We start from the raw sequence: 20,774 nt of genomic DNA, 5'->3' as shown, positions 1-20,774 counted from the left end.
AGGTTAATCATGCTATATTTTCTAATACACAGTCTTTTGGTATTGTTTATGTATTTTCCAGTCAAGATGAAATAAAGAGATCGATGTGATTTTGAATAATTAGATAATTGTAATCTGAAGTTCTGGACTTGCTCACTCAAGGGGGCCCACTTGGTGAGTAATCCTTTTTATGTTTTAGTTAATTATATAATTCTGTAGTAGTTGTTTCTATAGTTGTCTATTCCTGCAGCCATAGGAAACAGTTCCTGTGTCTATTCCTGCAACCACAACAACAAAGTAGTTCTTGCTGCCCGCCATAACTTTATCATTAACAATAGTTGTTTGAAGTAATTTCCAGTTGTAAGATTAAAGTATTAGTTCATTTGAGATTCTGTGTGTTTACTTTAAGAAGAATTTCCTTTCATGCAGTAAGATAGAATGGTTGCAATATGAACTTGGTGCACATACAGTGCTGGCCCATTTCAAGTTTACATCCTTGGTTGATAACTAAATGAGCCTTTGCCACAGGAAAAGTTAGCTATTTAAGGATATTAAATCTTTGAATGGTGTTTTATTACCTGGTTACCATTCTAGTTGTGAGGACCAACATTTTTGGTGTCGTTGTCGGGGATGGTACCAAGCTAAGGACCTAATGTAAACCATTAGTTTTTAAGTTTTCTTAATTAGCTCTTTGAATTTCCTTCATTAATTTGCATGCATAGGAGGAGAAGAGATGCATTAGGAAGATTTATTCCCTCACATTCTACTCGAGATATAAGATTAGATCAAGCACCTGAAGTAAACCCTTTTGCAGAAACTTATGTGCTCAATAGAGGTGTTTTCAATTTGGCAGAAGGAGACCTAGACTTCTTGAACGAACCCCCTAAACATAACATTTTACCTCTAGTCATTTATCAGGGACCAATGGTAGCAAATCCTCCACCTCCTCCTGTAAATCCAACATTTGAGTTTCCCATTTCTGACCTACATGATAATGCAAATTTGAAAAACATACTAGCCTCTTCACTTCCAAAATTTTATGGATTGGTAATAGAGGATCCAGACATTTTTCTGTTTGAATTTGATATCCTTTGTAGATACCACTGATGCACATAAACTCAAGTTATTCCCTGCTACTTTGAAAGAAGTTGCCTTGAGATGGTTTATGAGTTTAGGAAGAAATGTAATCACTACCCCGGAGGAGATGAAGACAAACTTCTTGGATAAGTATAAAGACTATTGTAGGGGAATGGACCGACATGGTGATGATATCTTCAAAATGACACAAAAAGAAGATGAAAACCAGGAAGACTATTTGGAAAGGTTTTTATTTAGTATCAACACATCCAAACATAGTAATCTAAGTGAAGACTCTATGAAGTTGATTTTTCTAAGGGGCATCAATGATGATTGTGTTGACTCCTTAGATCTAATGGGAGGAGGAGATATTACTCAAGTTCAATGGGATGATATCAGACAAATCTATCAAAAGTATTCAAGAGTTGCAACAAAAAGGGGAAGACATTATAGGCCCAGTTCTTCGATTGCAATGTCATCTTCAATAGTCTCAAGAATGGAAATAACTCATCTGTTGAAGGATTTTAAAGAGGATATAATTAATAATATGGCTACCCAATTGGATACACTACATGCAAAAAAAAAGCAAGAGGAGGCAGAGGCTATGCTTGCTGAATTTTGTCCTCATTGTCGACAAAAGAAGAAGGATTGTAGATGCAAACTGTTAGCTAAAATTGATAGCTACCAGAGTTCCCCAGATTACAATCCTGTCTATGGAGATGATGAACAACTCTTTTATGTTGCACAACAAAGGCTTTGGCCTCCAAGACAAGGTATGCCACAGGATCCATTGTCATTTTCTAATCCTTATATGAACTTCAATGCACAAAACAATTAGTGGCACACCATATTCCCAAAATTTTAGAAATTATACTCCTCAGTCTTGGAACAACTCTCAAAATCCTTGGCCTAATTATCAGAATTCCTCATCTCAATGGCAGCAACAACCACAAGGGAATTGGTTTCTCCCTCGAGGTAACTAGCAACAGTCACCACAATGGAGGGGAGGACAACAATAGGCAAACCAGTCATCAGGTTTCCTATAACCACAACAATAGTTCCAACAGCCAACTTTAATGCCACTCCATCCAAGCCAACCCAACTGCCAACTCAGCCTGTTATGAATCCAAATAATAAACCACATCAGCAACAACAAGTTTTTTCAACTGATCCTAATAACTATCCTGCTTACTCTCTCAATATAAGTGATATTCATTTGAGGTCAGAGACAACATTGCCTACTCCATCTCCTCTAGTCATAACAGAGTTACCAATAGAGGAGACTACTCGGGAAAGCATACCTGATAAATTTGGAAACCCTGAGCAGGTTCAGCAATCTGAAACTTCAGATATACCTATAAGAACTCCCTCGTTTCCTCAAAGATTGCATGTAGAAGTATCTAGGCAACATGATGATATAGCTTTTGATCTTATTGATCAGCTAAAACATATGTGTTAAAATCCCACTGTTTCAAGCTATTAAAGATATTCCCATATATGGAAAATCTATTAAAGAGGCATGTCTGAAGAAACCTGGGAGGAAGAAAAAAGATCCAAAAACAGTGCATGTAGTAGGACAGTTGGCTGATATTATGTTAGGAAAAATTGTTGTCCCTAAATACTCTGACCCAGGTAGCCCTATTGTCAAGGTAGTTATTAATGGAACTCAAATAAAAAATGCCTTGATAGACTTAGGAGCAACAATAAATGTGATGAATAAGGATGTCATACAACAACTCAACATTACTAGTGTTAGATCAAATCCAACGGTCTTGCTGATAGCTCTACTGTTCAGCCTGAAGGAATGGTTGAAGATATTGTTGTCACATTAGATTCTTGGGAATATCATGTTGATTTCATAATCCTCTCTCCCAATGCAACATTAGGTGGATATCCAATTATTTTTGAAAGACCTTGGCTGGCAACAACTGATGCATATATAGGTTGCAGATTAGGAGATCTGACAATTTCAGATGGTATTACTACCAAAGCACTTGCACTCTATTCTCCAGCACAACCACAACTTGATCAAGAACAAGTAGTATGGCCAGACATAGGAGAAGAAGCAAAGGAAATTAATTATGTTCAACAACTAATGATGTTATCAAGGGATCCATTCATAGCACTTCAAGAGGATGATACGGTATCCTCTCTAACATCATAAGAAATCATTATGGAGCAACTCAACAGTCATTGGGTATACCACTAATTCCTCTGCATACCCTTCTTCCATCTGTAGGCTTTTTAAATTCTCCTACAGCCACATATATGTTTCACACATTGCTACCACAGGAGATTCAAAACTCTTATATGTCTGAAATATCTAATGTAGAGTCAGTAATTCAAATAGAAGTTGTTGCAGGAAGAAATTTGAACATCAATAGTCAATTAGCAGCGGATCAAAGGTTGTCATTAACAAAATTACTCAAAGCCCAACAACAAGCTTTTGCATGGGATTATCAAGACATGAAAGGATTAAATCCTACACTGTGTACCCATAGAATTTATATCAAAGAAGATTTTAAACCAATTAGATAGCCTCAGCGAAGGATTAATCTTGCTTTAAGATAAATAGTTAAAGAGGAACTGCAAAAGTTGCTTCATGCAGGATTCATTTACCCTATTTCAGATAGTCAATGGGTTTCTCCTCTGGTTATAGTTCCAAAGAAAGGAAGAAAATGGAGAGTTTGTGTGGACTATAGGGAGCTCAACACTGCTACTAAAAAGGACCACTTCCCACTTCCATTTATAGATCAAGTGTTAGACTCTCTAGCAGGTAAGCAATACTTTTCATTTTTGGATGGGTTTAGTGGTTATAATCAGATTAGAATAGCTCCGAAAGATCAGGAAAAGACTACTTTTACCTGCCCTTAGGGCACATATGCCTTTTCAGTCCTTCCTTTTGGTTTATGTAATGCTCCTGCAACCTTTCAAAGGGTTGTCCTCAATATATTTTCAGACATATCTCATGATTGTATGGAAATTTACATGGATGATTTTACTACTTATGGGACTACATTTAAAGAGGCATTACAAAATCTGACCAAAGTATTGCAACGGTGTGAAGATCACAATTTATCCCTAAACAATGAAAAATGTTTTATGATGATTCAAGAAGGTATAGTGTTGGGGCATCAAATTTCTCAATCAGCTATTCAAGTGGATCCAACTAAAATAGAAATAATAGTTGCTCTTCCTGCCCCTGCTAAACAAAAGGATGTGAGAAGTGCTTTAGGTCATGCAGGGTACTATAGGAGATTTTTCAAGGATTTTAGTCAAAAACCAGGGCCATTATATTCTTTATTGACAAAGGAAGTTGAGTTTGAATGGACAGTTGCATGTGAAAAATCATTTTCTCAACTAAAAGAAGCCTTAACCCAGGCCCCTATGCTTAAAGGACCTGATTGGTCAATTCCTTTTCACATTCATACAGATGCATCCAATTTTGCAATAGGAGCAGTTATGGGGCAGAAGCAAGGAGTTTTGGAAAATGCAATTTATTACATCAGTAAAAATTTGCAAGGACTAGAACTGAATTACACTATTACTGAAAAGGAGATGTTAGTTGTCATCTATGCCCTTAATAAGTTCAAACACTATATAACTAGTTATCAAATATTTGTACATACTGATCATGCAGCCATCAAGTACCTCATGAACAAAAGCTCCATTACGGGTAGATTGGCAAGATGGTTATTGTTAATGCAAGAATTTGATATTACTATCATTGATAAACCAGGAAAAGCAAATGCAGTGGCAGATTTTTTGTCAAGGATTCACACACCAGACAATAAGGAGGTCATTAACGATTCCTTTCCAGATGAGCATTTATTTTCCATCATTTTACATAGTCCATGGTATGTTGACATAACCAACTACCTAGGAGCTAACAAGACACCCCCACATTTCTCACCCAAAGAGAAAAGATTGCTAGTAGAAAAGAGTTTCAACTTCTCATGGATAGTAGATTGCTTATTTTATACAGGGCCAGATCAAGTTATGAGGCGCTATGTAAGGGAAGACGAGACATATGATATACTTCATGCCTGTCATGATGAACCTTGTGGAGGTCATTTTGCAGCCAAAAGAACAACTCACAAGGTATTAACTACAGGGTACTATTGGCCAACCTTGCACAAGGATGCAGTTAAATACACCAGGAAATGTGATAGATGTCAAAGCATGGGTAGACCAACTCGGTCTGATAAAATGCCTCTACACCCTCAGGTGGTTGGTACACCATTTGACAAATGGGGCCTAGACTTTGTTGGGCCAATTGATCCACCATCAAATGGTCGCTCCTACATTCTTGTTTGTACTGACTATGTTACTAAATGGGTAGAGGTCAAAGCCTTCAAGCATGCCAGAGACAAAAAGGTAGCATAATTCTTATATGAAGAAATCTTCACTCGATATGGAGTTCCTAGAGAAATAGTGACAGATCAAGGAGCACAGTTCACTTCCACTCTGATCACAACCCTGGTTAATGAATACAATGTCAGGCATCGGAAATCAACTCCTTATCATCCACAGGTTAATGGACAAGCAGAGATTACTAATAGGGAGCTTGAATCCATATTGACCAAAACAATAGCACTCAACATAAAAGATTGGTCTAGCAGATTGTTTGAAGTTGTATGGGCTTATAAAACCACTTGGAAAACTACAACAAGGTTTACACCATTTGAAATGGTATATGGGACAAAAGCAATGATGCATGTAGAGTTTGAACATAAAACTTTGAGAACAACTATTTCCTTAGATATGACTCTATTTGCAGCACAAGAAGAAAGGCTCATGCAACTTAATGCTTTAGATGAGAGAAGGAAGTTTGCCCTGCAACATACTAAATCTGTTCAAAACCAATGTATGAAGTGGCATGATCGCTATATCAAGAACAAATCATTCCAGCCAGGAGATTGGGCTCTACTCTATGATTCCAGGTATAAAGATAATTTGGGAAAATTACAGACACGGTGGTTAGGACCTTATGAAATAATTGAAACATTTTCTAATGGTGTTGTTAGATTATCTACCATAGATCCTGTTAAATTTAAATTGTTAGTCAATGGTCATCAGTTGCGCCTATACCATAAACCTCTAAGCACATATGACTTCCTGCGGCAGTTTTCCACTACCAAGCATGCCGAGATTCTTGCAGCCACTGCTGATGGCTTTGCCATCACCACTCCATCTTAATATCTTTGCCACATGATCATAATAAATACTTCCCCATCTAGCGGGAGTACTTTTCTGCATAATAAATATTCCATTCTGTATTCACTCATTTCTTTCCTTTCACTCCATACATTTTTGCATCGTTTTCCATGCATGGCGGCTCAAATATCTTCAAGCTACAATCATACTCGCATGATGTTAGGTACGCTCGTGTGTATTTATTTTTGTTGCATATATATAATTAAACCATATTAACTCTAATTATGATATTTTGCATACTGTCCTTTCTCGGTCCTCTTCCGCATGTGTGGACACTTGTCAAGCCTTAGGTTGGGGGGAAGTACATTGACAATTACTCTAGCAGATAATTTTGATGTCCTCTCAGATTGCGTTTTATTTTTCAAATTTCTAGTTTGAGGTGATATCTTGCATTTTGCTTTTCTGTTTGCTTAGAGTTATTTTTAGACTACAACTAGGTTTTCGCCAAGTAAAGGCACATTGAGTATGCTATAGTGTAGAACTTAGTGCAGAAATTGAGCAAATTTACACTATTAAAGAGTTGAAAGTGTTATCGTTGCAATGGGTGGTCCACTTGTTCGACATGAGCCGATAGTCCATGAAGTTCTTCTTCAGGACAAGGATTGTGAACCAATATTCAAGAACAGTGGATGGCTGGATTATTTTTTAAAGTTGATGGAGTTTAATGAAGAAATTGCGAGGGAATTTACCCACACACTTTCAAATGGAGAAGCTCAGGTAAAAGGTTTGAGAGTGGTGGTTACAAAGGAACGGATAGCAGAGGTAATTGGGTTACCAACAGATGGGGAGAAGTACTCAGAGTCCAAGGATGCACGCAGTGCAAGAGTAGAATTTACACGTCTGGGAGACCCTCCATTAGTAGTAGATAGACAAAGAACTAGGCGAGAATCCCTTCCACCTGAATGGAAAGCAGTAGCATTGTATGTTCTAAAGTATTTAACATATGAAGAAAGGTTCTCATGTCTGCATTCCCATCACTTTAAGCTCCTAAGTCATCTACGCCACGAAAGAAGGATGAATGTTCCAAGCGTATTGTACAACCTTATTTCCATAAGTGCAACAGAGACCCAGAAAGGTAGGCCTCATTTTGTTTCTCATCATTGCCTAATTAAGTTATTAGTTGAAAAATCCTTGAGTGATGTTTCTCCAATGCTTTGGAATGAATTTGTTGAAACCATAATGTTTAGGGTAGAGAACATGGTTATAGAGGAGCCACTTCCATCTCAAGAACAAGAAAACCTTGAAAAACCTGGTTCCCCTCTTGAACCCTCATCCTCTTTGATATCCTCAGAACAAAATCTTCTTGCAGCAGAGGAAACCTTACAAGAAGAAGCTACAACAGGGGTTCCTTCTCAAGGTCTAAGAAAAACTAGGGCTGCCACACGAAAGGAAAAGGGCAAAGAAAAACAAGTTGACATAGGACATAAGGAGAAAAGTAAAAATGATAATTTACCCCCTCCTACAGCCAAGAAGAGAAAAATTGTGAAACCAGCTCCTGCAGTAACTGTTGGAGTGGTTGAAGAATTGGCTACAGGAAGTAGTCCTGCAGTCGAAAAAGGAAAATCTCGAAGAAGTAGTGGTAGGCTTCATAAAAAGTTTAAAAGCCAAGACCAACCCATAGAGCCAAATATTATAATCCTGATTGACTCCCTAGAACAAGAATGACACAGTCCACTCCACAATGATATCCCTCCTTCTCTTGCAAATGAAACTCAAAGAGAACATGAAGAAGAGGAAGAACTACAAAACATTGAGGAAGAACAGGAATTATAGCTTCAGGAAGAAGGGGAACTCTAGGATATTGAGCAGCCTCAGAAGGAAGTAGGTTTTGAAAGACTGGACAACTTAACATCTGTTGTAGAGAAGGTTATTGAAGCAGGGGGCAAAGTAGAAAGGAAGAAACCTAGGGCACTTGTTCATAGACCACCTACTTCCCTTACTAGTCATGCAGTAGGACTTGCTCTTTATGAAGATTGGGAACTTGAAAAGGTAAAAATGCAAATGATAATTGATTACCAGAAGAAAGTTATTGAGAAAAAGGATGAGGAAATAGCCCAGCTTAAAGCTAAGGTGGAAATAGTAGCTACCATGGTACCACAACTGATGCAATGCCGAGATCCTCCTCATGTTTACTCTCTATACTTAAGAGAACATCACATTAGTTTCCAAATGATGAGGATTGTCAGAGATTTAAGTCCCTCATTCAAAACAACAGAAGAATTTTACAGTGCTTATCAGACATCTCCTACAACAATAAAAAATCTACTCTGTGAACTTTATGTACATAACTGTGATGTTCCCGATGATGTTGATTGGAACCCTCTCCTTTACATTGGAGATATCCAATTGAGGGATCTTATGTCATTGATGCAGAATGAAATATCAAGGGGAGAGCAGTTTCAGGTACATCACAAGGAATAAATTGACCTTTCATTTCCCTTAAGGGATGAGTCAAGGGAACCCAGGCACTTTGATTGGCATAAGATTGTATACGAGCCAGATTATGCAAAGGAGATCCTACCCTTAAGGGAAGAAGTGTATAAAGAATATGAACAAATGGCTCCAAGGGAAGGACACTCAACAATAGGACATGTAGTTCAACGCTGGAATAGCCTGACAGATGAGTTGAAACAATCTAAGCCACACTCTGCACAAAATTACCATGCAGCATTAAACAAAGCACCCAAGTATATGCACTTGGGAAGGACAAAGGGGCGACATTGGTTGCATCTCAGTTTTCAGCCTCCAATCCTCCTATGGCGATTGATGGGATGTAGGGACAATGATCCACCATATAGTGAAGCAACATAACATACCAGGTGGAAGAGATTGGAGAAAATGAAAGGTTTCTATTGGAGCTTATCTACGGGCGGTTCTGGATAGGTTACCCCAAGCAATTTCTGATTCAATGCCAAAATCCAAAATTTTCCTGTTGTTGGAGGATTAGCAAGAATTAAGGTTAGGGGGATATGATGAGCCTAAATAATGGCTCTATTTTGATATATTTTTTATATAATACTCCTGTCTAGGTCTTATGATTAGATGACATTTGGATTATAATACTCTTTTAAGTTGATACCTTTTAGGTGTTTTTGAAACTGGTTTAACTTATACCTAAGGATGTCATATAATGATTTTAAATTATCTATATATGCAAATATTTGAAAAAAATTATAAATATGGTTTGCATTATATCATGTTAGCATTAGTATATACACATGTTTGTTTTGCACATTAACATCATGATGCAGGGTCAGTAAAGGTGAAGCAAAGACAAATGACGGTTCAAAAGATCACCAAGTATGTAACTGCAATGTAGACCCAGTCAGAGAAATGCAGTAATGATCAAAACCACTTGACCGGTTCTTCAGCAGATTGATTTATGAAACATTTATAACTGTTCTTAGTGGAGCTTAGATCTAGGAGGCTAGTCATGCTATATTTTATTAGCTACATGACATATGTTGTTTTGTTGTCCTGTGCTGACTTCTTCTCTTGTTAATAAATCCCGTTCACCTATTTCGTAGGAATGTGGTCGATAAGTTAGAAGTTTATTATAAGTTTTCCTATAAATAAAGGGATCTCTCTCCTCTCGGGGATAGCAGAGAATGACCATAGTATTTTGTAATACATAGTCTTTTGGTATTGTTTATGTATTTTCCAGTTAAGATGAAATAAAGAGATCAATGCAATTTTGAATAATTAGATAATTGTAATCTGAAGTTCTGGAGATGCTCACTCAAGGGGGCCCACTTGGTGAGTAATCCTTTTTATGTTTCAGTTAATTTCATACTTCTGTAGTAGTTGTTTCTACAGTTGTCTGTTCCTACAGCCATAGGAAATAGTTCTTGTGTCTGTTCCTGCAGCCACAACAACAGAGTAGTTCTTGCTGCTTGCCAGAACTTTATCATTAACAGTAGTTGTTTAAAGTAATTTCCAGTTGTAAGATTAAAGTATTAGTTCATTTGAGATTTTGTGTGTTTACTTTAAGAAAAATTTCCTTTCCTGCAGTAATATAGAATGGTTGCAATATGAACTTGGTGCACATACAATGTTGGCCCATTTCAAGTTTATGTCCCTGGTTGATAACTCAATGAGCCTTTGCCACAAGAAAAGTTAGTTTTTTAAGGATATTCACTCTCTGAATTGTGTTTTATTACCTAGTTACCATTCCAGTTGTGAGGACCAACAACCATCCCAAGAATCTGACAAGAAAAGAGCCTCCTCCCCCTTTTTGCAAATCCAGATTAGGCCTTCCTTAACTAGAGTAGCTCCCTTCTTAAGTGTATTCCATATCACGAACCCCTTCCCAGTCACAGGGTATCTACGGATGTCTTCCTTCGGAACTCCTGGAAGATACTTATGTGCAAGAATCTTGGCCCAGACTTGGTCCTGTTCCACACACCATCTCCAATACAACTTTGCAACCAATGCCTTCCCAGATAGAGTAGCCTACCTTAAACCCAATACCACCAATTGCTTCAGACTACACATTGTTTCCCATTTAACAAGGCTTCACTTTGAGCCCAAAAAATTACTAGCCCACAGGAATTGCCTTGCCAAAGCATCCAAATCCTTAACAAAGCCCACAGGAGCCACCTGGATCAGACATCTATAAGTGGGGAGAGCCTGAACCACCGACTTGAGTAACTAAATCTGCCCAACAAAAGACAACCACCTGTGAGTCCATAAAATCACCTTATGGTGAAACTTATCGATGATGTACTGCCAAGAGTCCCGAGGGAGATTCCCCACAAAGATGGGAATACCCAGGTATTTCATGGGAAGAGAACCAATTTGGAACCTCAAAATCTGCGCAATCCTCAACTAAATAGGGCTAGGTGTGTTGAAAAAGAAGATGGAATATTTATCCTCATTAATTAATTGACCAAATGCTGCAAGATAGATATCCAAAACCTTGCACAAATTTGTAGCTTCTCTTATCTTAGCCAAAATCATAAGAGCAATGTCATCCACAAACTAGCAGTTCGACTGCGGAGCCACGCCATCTCCCCATCTCCATCCATGGATAAGACCTCTCTCCATGCTCTTCTTCACTACTCTTCCTAGTCCTTCAACAAGCAAAATGAAGAGGTAAGGGGAAAGGGGGTCTCCCTGCCTCAGACCTCTAGAGGCACTAAAGAGCTAAGTGGGCTCACCATTAACCAAAACAAAGAAAGAGGTCGAAGTCACACAACTCATAACCCAAAGGATCCACTCCTCATCGAAACCAAAGGCTCCAATAACTTTCCTGATAAAGGACCATCACATTCTATCATAAGCCTTTTCCATGTCAAGCTTGATAAGCATGGCTTTTTCATTGGAAGTTGCCATAGAATAAATAGTTTCTGGAGCAATGACCACCCCATCAAGAATTTGTCTACCCTCCACAAAACCACTCTGCTCTTCTTAAATTAGACACTTCAGCCATTTTTTCAACCTCTCAGCTATCATCTTAGATATGATTTTGTAAATGACGTTGCATAGAGAAATAGGACGGAACTGACTTAATCGATCAACACCTTCGTACTTGGGAATAAGCATAAGGAAAGTGGAGTTCAAAGCACAGAGCATCTATTTGTTCCTCTGGGACTCCCGAACCACCTCCATTAAGTTTGTCTCGATTATATCCCAGAATTCTTGGAAAAATTCAATGGGGAAGTCATCAGGGCCTAGGGCTTTCCCTTTCTTCATCTGAAAAACAACTCTCTCCAGTTCCTCCAGAGAGACAACACCCATAAGATTCTCATTCATCTCCCTAGTAACCAAACAAGGTATGTAAGAGAGGACCTGTGCATCCTCCACTGAACCCCCTTGAGCATCTTCCCTAAATAGGGAAGCAAAGTACTAAACTATCTCTCGAGACATCTCCTGCAGTGAAGCCACCTGATCACCCCTATTGTTGACAAGAAAAGGGATAGAATTGTCGTGACGTTTGGCTTTCACTGACTGAAAGAAGAAAGCAGTATTTTTATCACCTTCTTGCAACCATTCAATCTTTGCACTTTTCTTCCAGTAAATTTCCTCACATAGCTCACATTCCTCCAAATTTTTCACTACCTTAGCTTCCTCTCTACTGAGGGCCTCAGACAAACCAAAATCTCTTATATGTCTAGTAATACCATCCAACTTTGCTTGGGCAGCCGCTTTAGCTTGGAAGATATTGCCAAAACATTGACGATTCCAACGTTTAAGTTGGCACTTCACATATTGCAACTGCTTGGCGAAGGTGAACATCACAGTACCAAAGGCGAGTCTTCCCCTCCTCCACCACTCCGCCACATAGTCATACAAAGATGGGTCCCGCAACAACATAAGTTGAACCTTGAAAGAGGGAGATCGAGATATCCAAGCATAGTAGGCAGAGAGTTTAATTGAGCAGTGATCTGAACCCCTCCAGTCTAAGATCTCAGTATAGGTAGACCAACCACCACCAACCTAGAAGCAACCGAGAAGCAGGAAACCAGAAAATGATCAAGCCTCTCTATAATGCAATCATTCCCAATCCTTCGATTATTCCATGTAAACTGGCCATTTCTAGGCTTAATGTCCACCGGATGTAAAGACAAAATGCTATCACGCATCAGCAAGGCTGACTTCTCCAACCGCATAGCTCCCCCTCGCTTCTCAGGCAACTCCAAGATGGCATTAAAATCACCCGCCATAATCCATGGGTAGTAGGGTGCCGCACTACGAATAAAGGTGATATGAGACCACAAAATCTGCTTACCCTGTAAGTCTGCAGACGCATAAATATTGGAGAAAATAATAGATTCCCCTATCTCAAGACTGGCTGAAATCATTGACAAGGAAGATTTAGATGACATCCACCAAAGAGGGCAAACCTTGACAAGGTTCCATAAACAGGCCACCCCCCTACCCCCCCCGATGAACCAATAGCCCCAATACACTGTAAATATCCTCTCCCCCATAGTTTAGGAAGCAGTCCAATCATACTATCCATTGATAATTTGGTCTCTTGCAGAAAAAGAACATCCGGTGAATGCCTTCTTACCAAATCGTGAACAACTTTTTTTCGAGGGCCATTGTTCAAGACCCTAACATTCCAAGAGAGCACTATCATTTTGGGGGATTCAAAAAATGAGAATCCACAGTCTTAATTGACCTTGACTCAACCAAGTTTTCCCCCATCAATTTTATCTTCTCCAAATCCTTCTTCTATCTGGCTTAGGTCCTTTGTCAGTTGATCCTTTTTTCATGTCCTTCTGATGAAAACCCAACTGGAGAGAAGTCTCGTTGCTCTTCGTCACATCAAGCCCTAATTTTAAAATTGAAATGGGATTACCCCCCTCTTCCATAGTCACTTATGCAATAGGATTCAATTTCTCTTGTGACTCCTGCTGGGAATCCATTTCCACTTGCAATGCACTACCAACCTGTGGGTTTTGAGAAGCATATGGAATAACCCCCTCCTGACCTGCTGCCAGAGTATTTTATTTCAAACCCATCAATCCTAGAATAACTTCCTGTTGACTAAGAACATCCAAGGCTTCAAATTTGTTGAACGTATCTTCTTCCAATCTCTCCTTCAAGGTTCTCTTTTGACCCTTGTTCTTGTTACGAGTCTTGACAGGAACAAAGCCATCAGCCCCTGCAACACTCTTGGAACTGGGGGCCTTACCTTTGTCAGACCCCGATGGATTTCAGGGTTGCACAGAAGGTTGAGACGCACTAGGTTTTGATATTGGACATCTTCTCTGTAAATGACCATATTCATGACATAACCAACATCTAAAAAGAAGGGTTTCATAGTCTAGCTGTTGCACCCAAGAATAAGACCCAACACAAATATCCATGGAATCTGGAAATGGCTTACTTAAATCAATTTCAACGCATAAGCAAATGAAAGTCATTACCTTTTTTATCCAAGTTTGTTGAGAAGCCCCAATTGGTTTCCCCAACAGTGAGGCCACCATACGCAAAATGTCCTCTCGCCAGCACTCAACTGGGAATCACAGGAGCTGAACCCAAATCGACACACAATTTGGAAGCTCCTCTGAGGGGTTGAAGCCAACATGCCATGGTTTCATAAACAATCCATTCTGGTTATGAAAGTAGGGACCACCTTCAAAAACCTTATTACGATATGCCATGCAGCTAAAGGTAACCATGAAGTAGTTATTTTCCAACAGCATAATATCCATCTCTCCCTCTAGCACCCAAATCCATTGAGCCCAAGTTTCCAAAAATTGCAACGAAACCCTCATTCCCAAAAACTTACACAATAAAGAATGCTATGAATAATAAGTTACCTCCTCGGCAATCCATTTTGGTTGAATGACTAGCCTCAGTCTCTCCTTTGAACGTTCTAGACAGCCATTAACTTTCAAAATATGGGAATCGCCAGGCGGTCCAAGTCCATCACCCCCCGCATCAAGAAAAAATAAGTTGTTATTAAAAACCGTCATTGCTTGTGAAAGCATCTTGGTTCCAAACGCTACATGAAAATCCATACCTTGTGTAGTACCTAATGGTTCTCCAGTGGCTGCTTGAGTGGCCATGCTTAGAATCTGCATGCAAGCCAAATCTCTGATCCAAAGTGGGGAAGAACCCTGCACAACTCCTGCACCCAAACCACCAAAAAAGAAAACCCCAAACACAACCTCCACTCAAAAAGAAACCACAAAAGGAGAAAAACCCTACACCCAAACACTGCACCCAAGCTTACCCCAACCACCTCCAAAACCCACACTCGACCAAGGAATAGGCCGTCGGACAACCTACAAATAGACAACACCCCCCGCACAACACACACTCCCCTCCCTGCGTATGCACGGTCACCCAACCCTGGACATGAGCTAGGGCTGAATACCCTAGCTCAGTACAACCACAACCACTACATCGCTCTGCTCCAACACCATCCGAAAGAAAATCTCTTTATTGTGTCTCAAGGCATAAAATTTGTTATTAAACATCTCCCTAGGCATAATTTCCTTTTGTTGTTCATTCACAACCTTCATTTAGCTAGGGATAAATTTGTTTGCATCTAGTTCTTCTAGCAAGATTGGGTCTTTCCATTGACCTTTGAGTCAATTGTCTATGTGTCAAGAGAGGGTTGAGTGATTCTAGCTCCCATATTTGGAAAATTGTTTGAAGATGCCTCAATATTCAATTTGTTGATTCCAACTTATATTTCTCAATCTGATTTCAAAAGAGTCTGAGTGAGGATTATTCAAGTTAACTTTTTAATTCATATCTAGGAAAAAGTAGCTATCTTTCAATCTATTGTATGACAATATGGTCCCAAGGGTTTCCCAAAAATTGCTATGATCGATTGAAGAATTTTCTATCCATAACTCCATAAAAAGCCTAGGAAGACAAATCCAAACATGTATCTTACCTAGAAGCTCCTCCATTGGATCAAACACCACGTGTTAGGGATTGATAAATAAACCTATTTGATTGTGGAAATATGGTCCTCCCTTCAAAATTATATTTTGATCCATCATTCTAGTGAATATTATTAGAGAAGCGAGATCTAGAAGCATGAAATGATCTTTCATTATGAAATAAAATAGTCCACAATAGCATGGTTATCATATAAAATGAGTGTGTAAATATACAATGAGAACCTTGCATATGCAACAAAGGTAGAAGAGGTAGGAAGGTAGAACTAAATCACTGACTACCCCTCCAAAGGTGCAATACATCTAAGCTCAAGCAACCAATGTTTGAGAATGCATCATGCATGCATGCATGGATGCAATACGTGTCTCAAAAGGTGAGTACACGTGTACCAGCCACATGAAGTGACACAAAGCTAAAAATCACTAAGTGGAGAGTTAACTACTGTGAATAGGACTCTCCTAGGTAGGCTAAAAGCTAGCTAGATAGATAATGTCTCTATTTGCACTAACACCTTCCCTTAAATGCAACTTAGAGAGAAATGCATGCAAAGATATTGAGTCCTAGCTACTAGTCCATGTTAGGTACTCATGTACAAATTTTTAATAAATGGAGTAAAGGAGAAAACCCAGTGGAAAATAAATGCCCTCTCCAAAAGAGAAATTAATGCAAATGCAATAAAATGTAGAAGTGAAGAAGATAGAATGACTCATGATGACCCCCCAAGGGCTACTTATATCACACAATTATAAGATAAATTACCCCATAAGGGAGATAAATAAGGGCAATGGAGCCCCACCCCCCATAAGATGATATATCCTACAATGTTGAGTGATGCTCAAAGAAGAATGCAAAATGTGATCCCTGAATGTTGAACAACATTTCTTCCTCATGGAAGAAGATGAACTATAGGTAGGTGCATGAAATATTCCCATGCGAGAATACTATAGGTCTCTTAATGATGCACAAGATCAAAAGAGTGATGAAATCTCTGAAAGCTACTCAAATACTCCATGAGAAGGCTAACGTAGAACAAGAACCAAAGATGTAGATGTGTTGACGTCAACGTTTATATAGTTATCATAAAAAGTGCAAACAAACTCTATAAATTGTGATTCACTAAACAAGTCTAATATGCCTTGTAATTAATCATCCCAATCAATTGTAGTGGAAACACAACTATGAATATCATGTTGCACTAAATCACAAGAAACCAATTGTGTAGGAACACTCAATTTTGAAGAAGTGAGACGTGAAGGTTATGTGATATCAATGTAAGGTATAAGAACCGTTGAGAAAGATAAAATTCCAAGATTCAAATAACTAAGATATATCTTCTTATGCATGTTGAAGGTATCAGTATCATCTATACTCAAACTAGATCATCAAAGTCAAAAGAACCAAAGAAAGAAAAGGATTATAAATTGGAATCATGATCAACATGTCTTGTAGCAATGATGTCTCTACTTTGCAAATCTTTGACGATCATGAAATGTGATGTCAACTCAACCATTTTCCCTATGCCACAATGTGTGATATAATAAATTGAAAGAAGACTAGTGAATAAGAAAGGAACATAAAGTATATGATTTAATGTTCCTACACCAATCTCAATAGATCCCTTTTCACAAGTCAACATAAAGATGTTATTTGCCATCAAAATTGATGAAAATGATTAAAACTCAAATATAAAAAATACTTGCCTAAATGTAGACATGTCATGAAATGCCCTAAAATCAAAAAGCCATGTGATGCAATGCCCTAAAATAAATAAAACCACTTTTAAGATATATTATTTTCATAAGCAAAGAATGTCATACCTCTTCTCATTTTTGTTTAATTTTTTGGATGATTTTTTAAGCTATGACTCCAAATGCTACTTCAATTAGCCTAGATTTATTAAGAGGGATTTTCCCTCACAAAGGGAAGGACGAAGAGCTCGAAGTAGTCAGAAGTGCAAACATAAGAATTTATCAAATAAATTAAGGTATGTCACAATGATATGTTTTACACTTTGCAATGAATTTTCTGGCCTCTCGTTGCCTCAGTTACAGGGACTGAATAATGGCAATGGCAGCTCAACGCACATCTCAGCCATACTGGTATTTTGAACTTTTCATTACATTCATGATGTTTCAAAGTCTATTCTATTTCTATTACCTGTGCAGTAAAGGCTAATACTTATGGCTGTCTAGGTTTCTTTGGTTTCTTTCAAAAAGTTTACAGGATATTAGGTGCATGCTACTCTCTGGGGATATAGGATTTAGTTTATGGTCATGGGATGTGGAGAGTTAGGAGCGCTATTGAGCTTGGTGAAGGAACGGCATCAGTAGTTCACAATGGAATTATAAAATCACAGCGGGTGCTTTTGCGGCCACTCTTATCATATCAGTTTAGTAACTGTTTCTTATGATCAGGCCTTAACTGGTTGATTCCATGTGGTAAATATGGAACTCATTCGAATTCACACGAGAAAGAGGTAGCCCAGTTGGACGCATTAGAAAAAATTGTGTTTTCTCAATGCCCTTATCATATTTTAGGGCTACAAAGATGGCAGTGAGGTTAAATCCTCATGAAGGTAATTGTATTTTTGCAATTCCCTCGTCGGTTTTCATTGTTCACATGGTCAAAGAGAGTTTGTTTAAAGAGATAAATATGAAAACTCTAACAAAAAACGTGGTTTCTAAAAGCTTCCATTCTGAAATTTCAATGGCAGCATCTAAAGCAACAATAGCAGTTTTGATCGAGAAGAACAAGCAAAACCTAAAAGAGATTAACTCAGGTTTAGGAAGAGTTCCTGCAAGAACAATTTTCGCACAGTCAAAGCCCAAAGGCTCAATCGCCATATTTTCATGCGTAGGAGAAGTTCCCACATGGGCAATTCCTGCACAGTCAATCAAAAAAAGCCCGATTGAGATTTACACTAGTTCCAGGGAAGTCCACACAAGTGCAATTTCTACAAATTTAAATCCAAAAGGGCCATTTGAGATGTACTCAGGTTTAGGGGAAGTTCGATCAAGGATGATTTCTGCACAATTGAACCAAGAACGGTCAACTGAGGTTAACTGCATTCTACAAAAGAACCCTTTTTATAGAAACTGCATATTTGCAAATAAGAAATCCTTTTCCGGGACGGTTGCACCGGGATCATGTATGTTCTATCAGGCAAGGGCTATTTCAATAGTGCCTCAAAAGGCATTTGTGATGGCATCAAACTTACCTCCAGAGTATCAAATGCCTACAGTGACATGGGGTGCAGTGCAGGGGTTAAAGGAGAAGCTTGCTTCACAATCAATGATTTTTGATTACTTGAGAAGTTTGGGGATTGTGCCTGACGAGCTGGAAGAGGTGGAGCTTCCATCAACAGTTGATATTATGAAAGAAAGGGTGGAATTTCTGCAGGGAATGGGGCTCAATATCAAGGATATCAACGAATATCCGCTCATGCTGGGATGTAGTGTGAGGAAGAACTTGATCCCTGTGCTGGATTTTTTATATAGATTTGGTATTGAGAAACCGGACCTTCCAGTTTTGCTTAGAAGATACCCTCGATTGTTGCATGCTAGTGTTGTTGTAGAGCTGGTTCCCATTATTAAGTATTTAAGAGGGCTTGACATTGAGAAGACTGACATTCCAATTGTGTTGAGGAAATACCCTGAGGTTCTGGGATTCAAACTTGAGGGTACAATGAGTACTTCTGTAGCTTACTTAGTCAATATTGGAGTAAGCCCTAGGGATATTGGGCCTATGCTGACAGAATATCCTCAGATATTGGGCATGCGAGTTGGGACAATAATCAAACCATTTGTTGATTATCTTATGAGTCTGGGGTTCCCTAAACAAATCATAACTAGAATGATCGAGAAAAGACCACATATTCTTGGATATGATTTGGACGAAACAATAAAACCAAATGTAGAGCACATTATTAGTGTTGGTGTAAGGCAGGAGGCTCTTGCTTCTGTAATTGCACAGTATCCACAAATTTTGGGACTTTCTTTGAAGCCAAAATTGGACTCCCTACAGCAATTTTTCAAGTCTAATGCCAAGGTCGGTCCTGAAGATTTTGGCAGATTGTTGGAGAAAATGCCACAGGTTGTTATTCTTCGTCCAGCTGAACTTGTAAAGCCTGTATATTTTCTGAAGGGACGAGGTTTTGCGGTAGAAGATGTAACAAAAATGGTTGTTGCTTGTCCTCAGTTACTTGTCCTTGATGTGGAATCCATGAAGCTCAGTTTCTATTATTATAAGACTGAAATTAAGAGGTGTTTGCAGGAGCTTGTAGAGTTTCCAGATTACTTTACATACAGCTTGGAATGGAGAATCAAACCTCGTTTTCGAACAATATCAAGCAAGGGCATAAAATGTAGTCTACCGTGGTTTCTCAACTGTAGTGATAAAAAATTTGAAGAAAGGTTGGAGGATTTGGATATTGAAATTGATGAAAGAGGACCATCTTTCAGTATGGGTGGAGCATTGCAGTTACCTGGGGATGGAAATGATTCTGCAGGGGAATTTGAAGATAGCGAGGAAGAAATGTCATACATAAGTACAGGCTCTGTTAATAAAAAATAACTTGCTTTCTGTCAAGATTCGACTTCTTCTCTTGAATGTTTTGCTTGTTCCTTTTTAAAGTTTCTCGAATTCCTGTCTAAATGCTATCAGATGTTTTGAATTATAAGATAAAATGTTTCAAGATTATTTTTACATTTTGGAAGAACATCTTTAAAGGGCTTCTATAACGTCTCCTTGAATCTTGTATTCTACCCAAAACAGAAAAGACTCACGATCCGGTTTCAAGTGGTAAAACAGTTCAAAAAATTCAAGTGATTGACCTTATTCTTTGGTACCCACAAATGAAATCTATAAATTGCCTCATTAATCAATCCATTACTATTCATTTGTAAGGTTTAGCTTTGGATGCTAGAGTTTGTAGCGGAGTCTCAAGCAAAATTTCAAAAGGCTCAGAGAAGATTAGAGGCTGCAGAAATGCTTATTAGTTTGAGGATCTCTTTTCAAACGTACAGCAGGACAAGCATCTGGCATGCGATTACAAACACATAAGCAAGTGAAGCTCAATGCCATGTAAGTTGATCAATAATGGTTAGGTACAACTTAAACCAAAGAATTGCATC

The 20,774-nt window shown here is 38.5% G+C and overlaps 1 protein-coding gene across 3 annotated transcripts; it reads left to right on the top strand.

Annotated features, from left to right (window-relative positions):
* Positions 1–17,475: 17,475 nt before the first annotated feature.
* Positions 17,476–20,231, top strand: LOC131071979 (transcription termination factor MTERF4, chloroplastic). 3 transcript variants are annotated; one of them, XM_058007976.2, is made up of 2 exons: positions 17,476–17,741; positions 17,859–20,231. In XM_058007976.2, exon 2 carries the CDS (start codon positions 18,160–18,162, stop codon positions 20,212–20,214), a length of 2,055 nt encoding a protein of 684 aa, XP_057863959.2. In that variant the 5' UTR covers positions 17,476–17,741; positions 17,859–18,159; the 3' UTR covers positions 20,215–20,231. The 3 variants fall into 3 exon arrangements, with proteins under 3 accessions (XP_057863959.2, XP_057863958.2, XP_057863960.2); XM_058007975.2 differs by having other exon boundaries at positions 17,835–20,231; XM_058007977.2 differs by having other exon boundaries at positions 17,476–18,217; positions 18,356–20,231.
* Positions 20,232–20,774: the final 543 nt, after the last annotated feature.

Source organism: Cryptomeria japonica, chromosome 1 (assembly GCF_030272615.1).
Source record: "Cryptomeria japonica chromosome 1, Sugi_1.0, whole genome shotgun sequence".
Taxonomy (NCBI): Eukaryota; Viridiplantae; Streptophyta; class Pinopsida; order Cupressales; family Cupressaceae; genus Cryptomeria; species Cryptomeria japonica.
The sequence above is the reverse complement of the archived record's forward strand: the minus strand, read 5'-3'. Positions and strand labels throughout refer to the sequence as shown.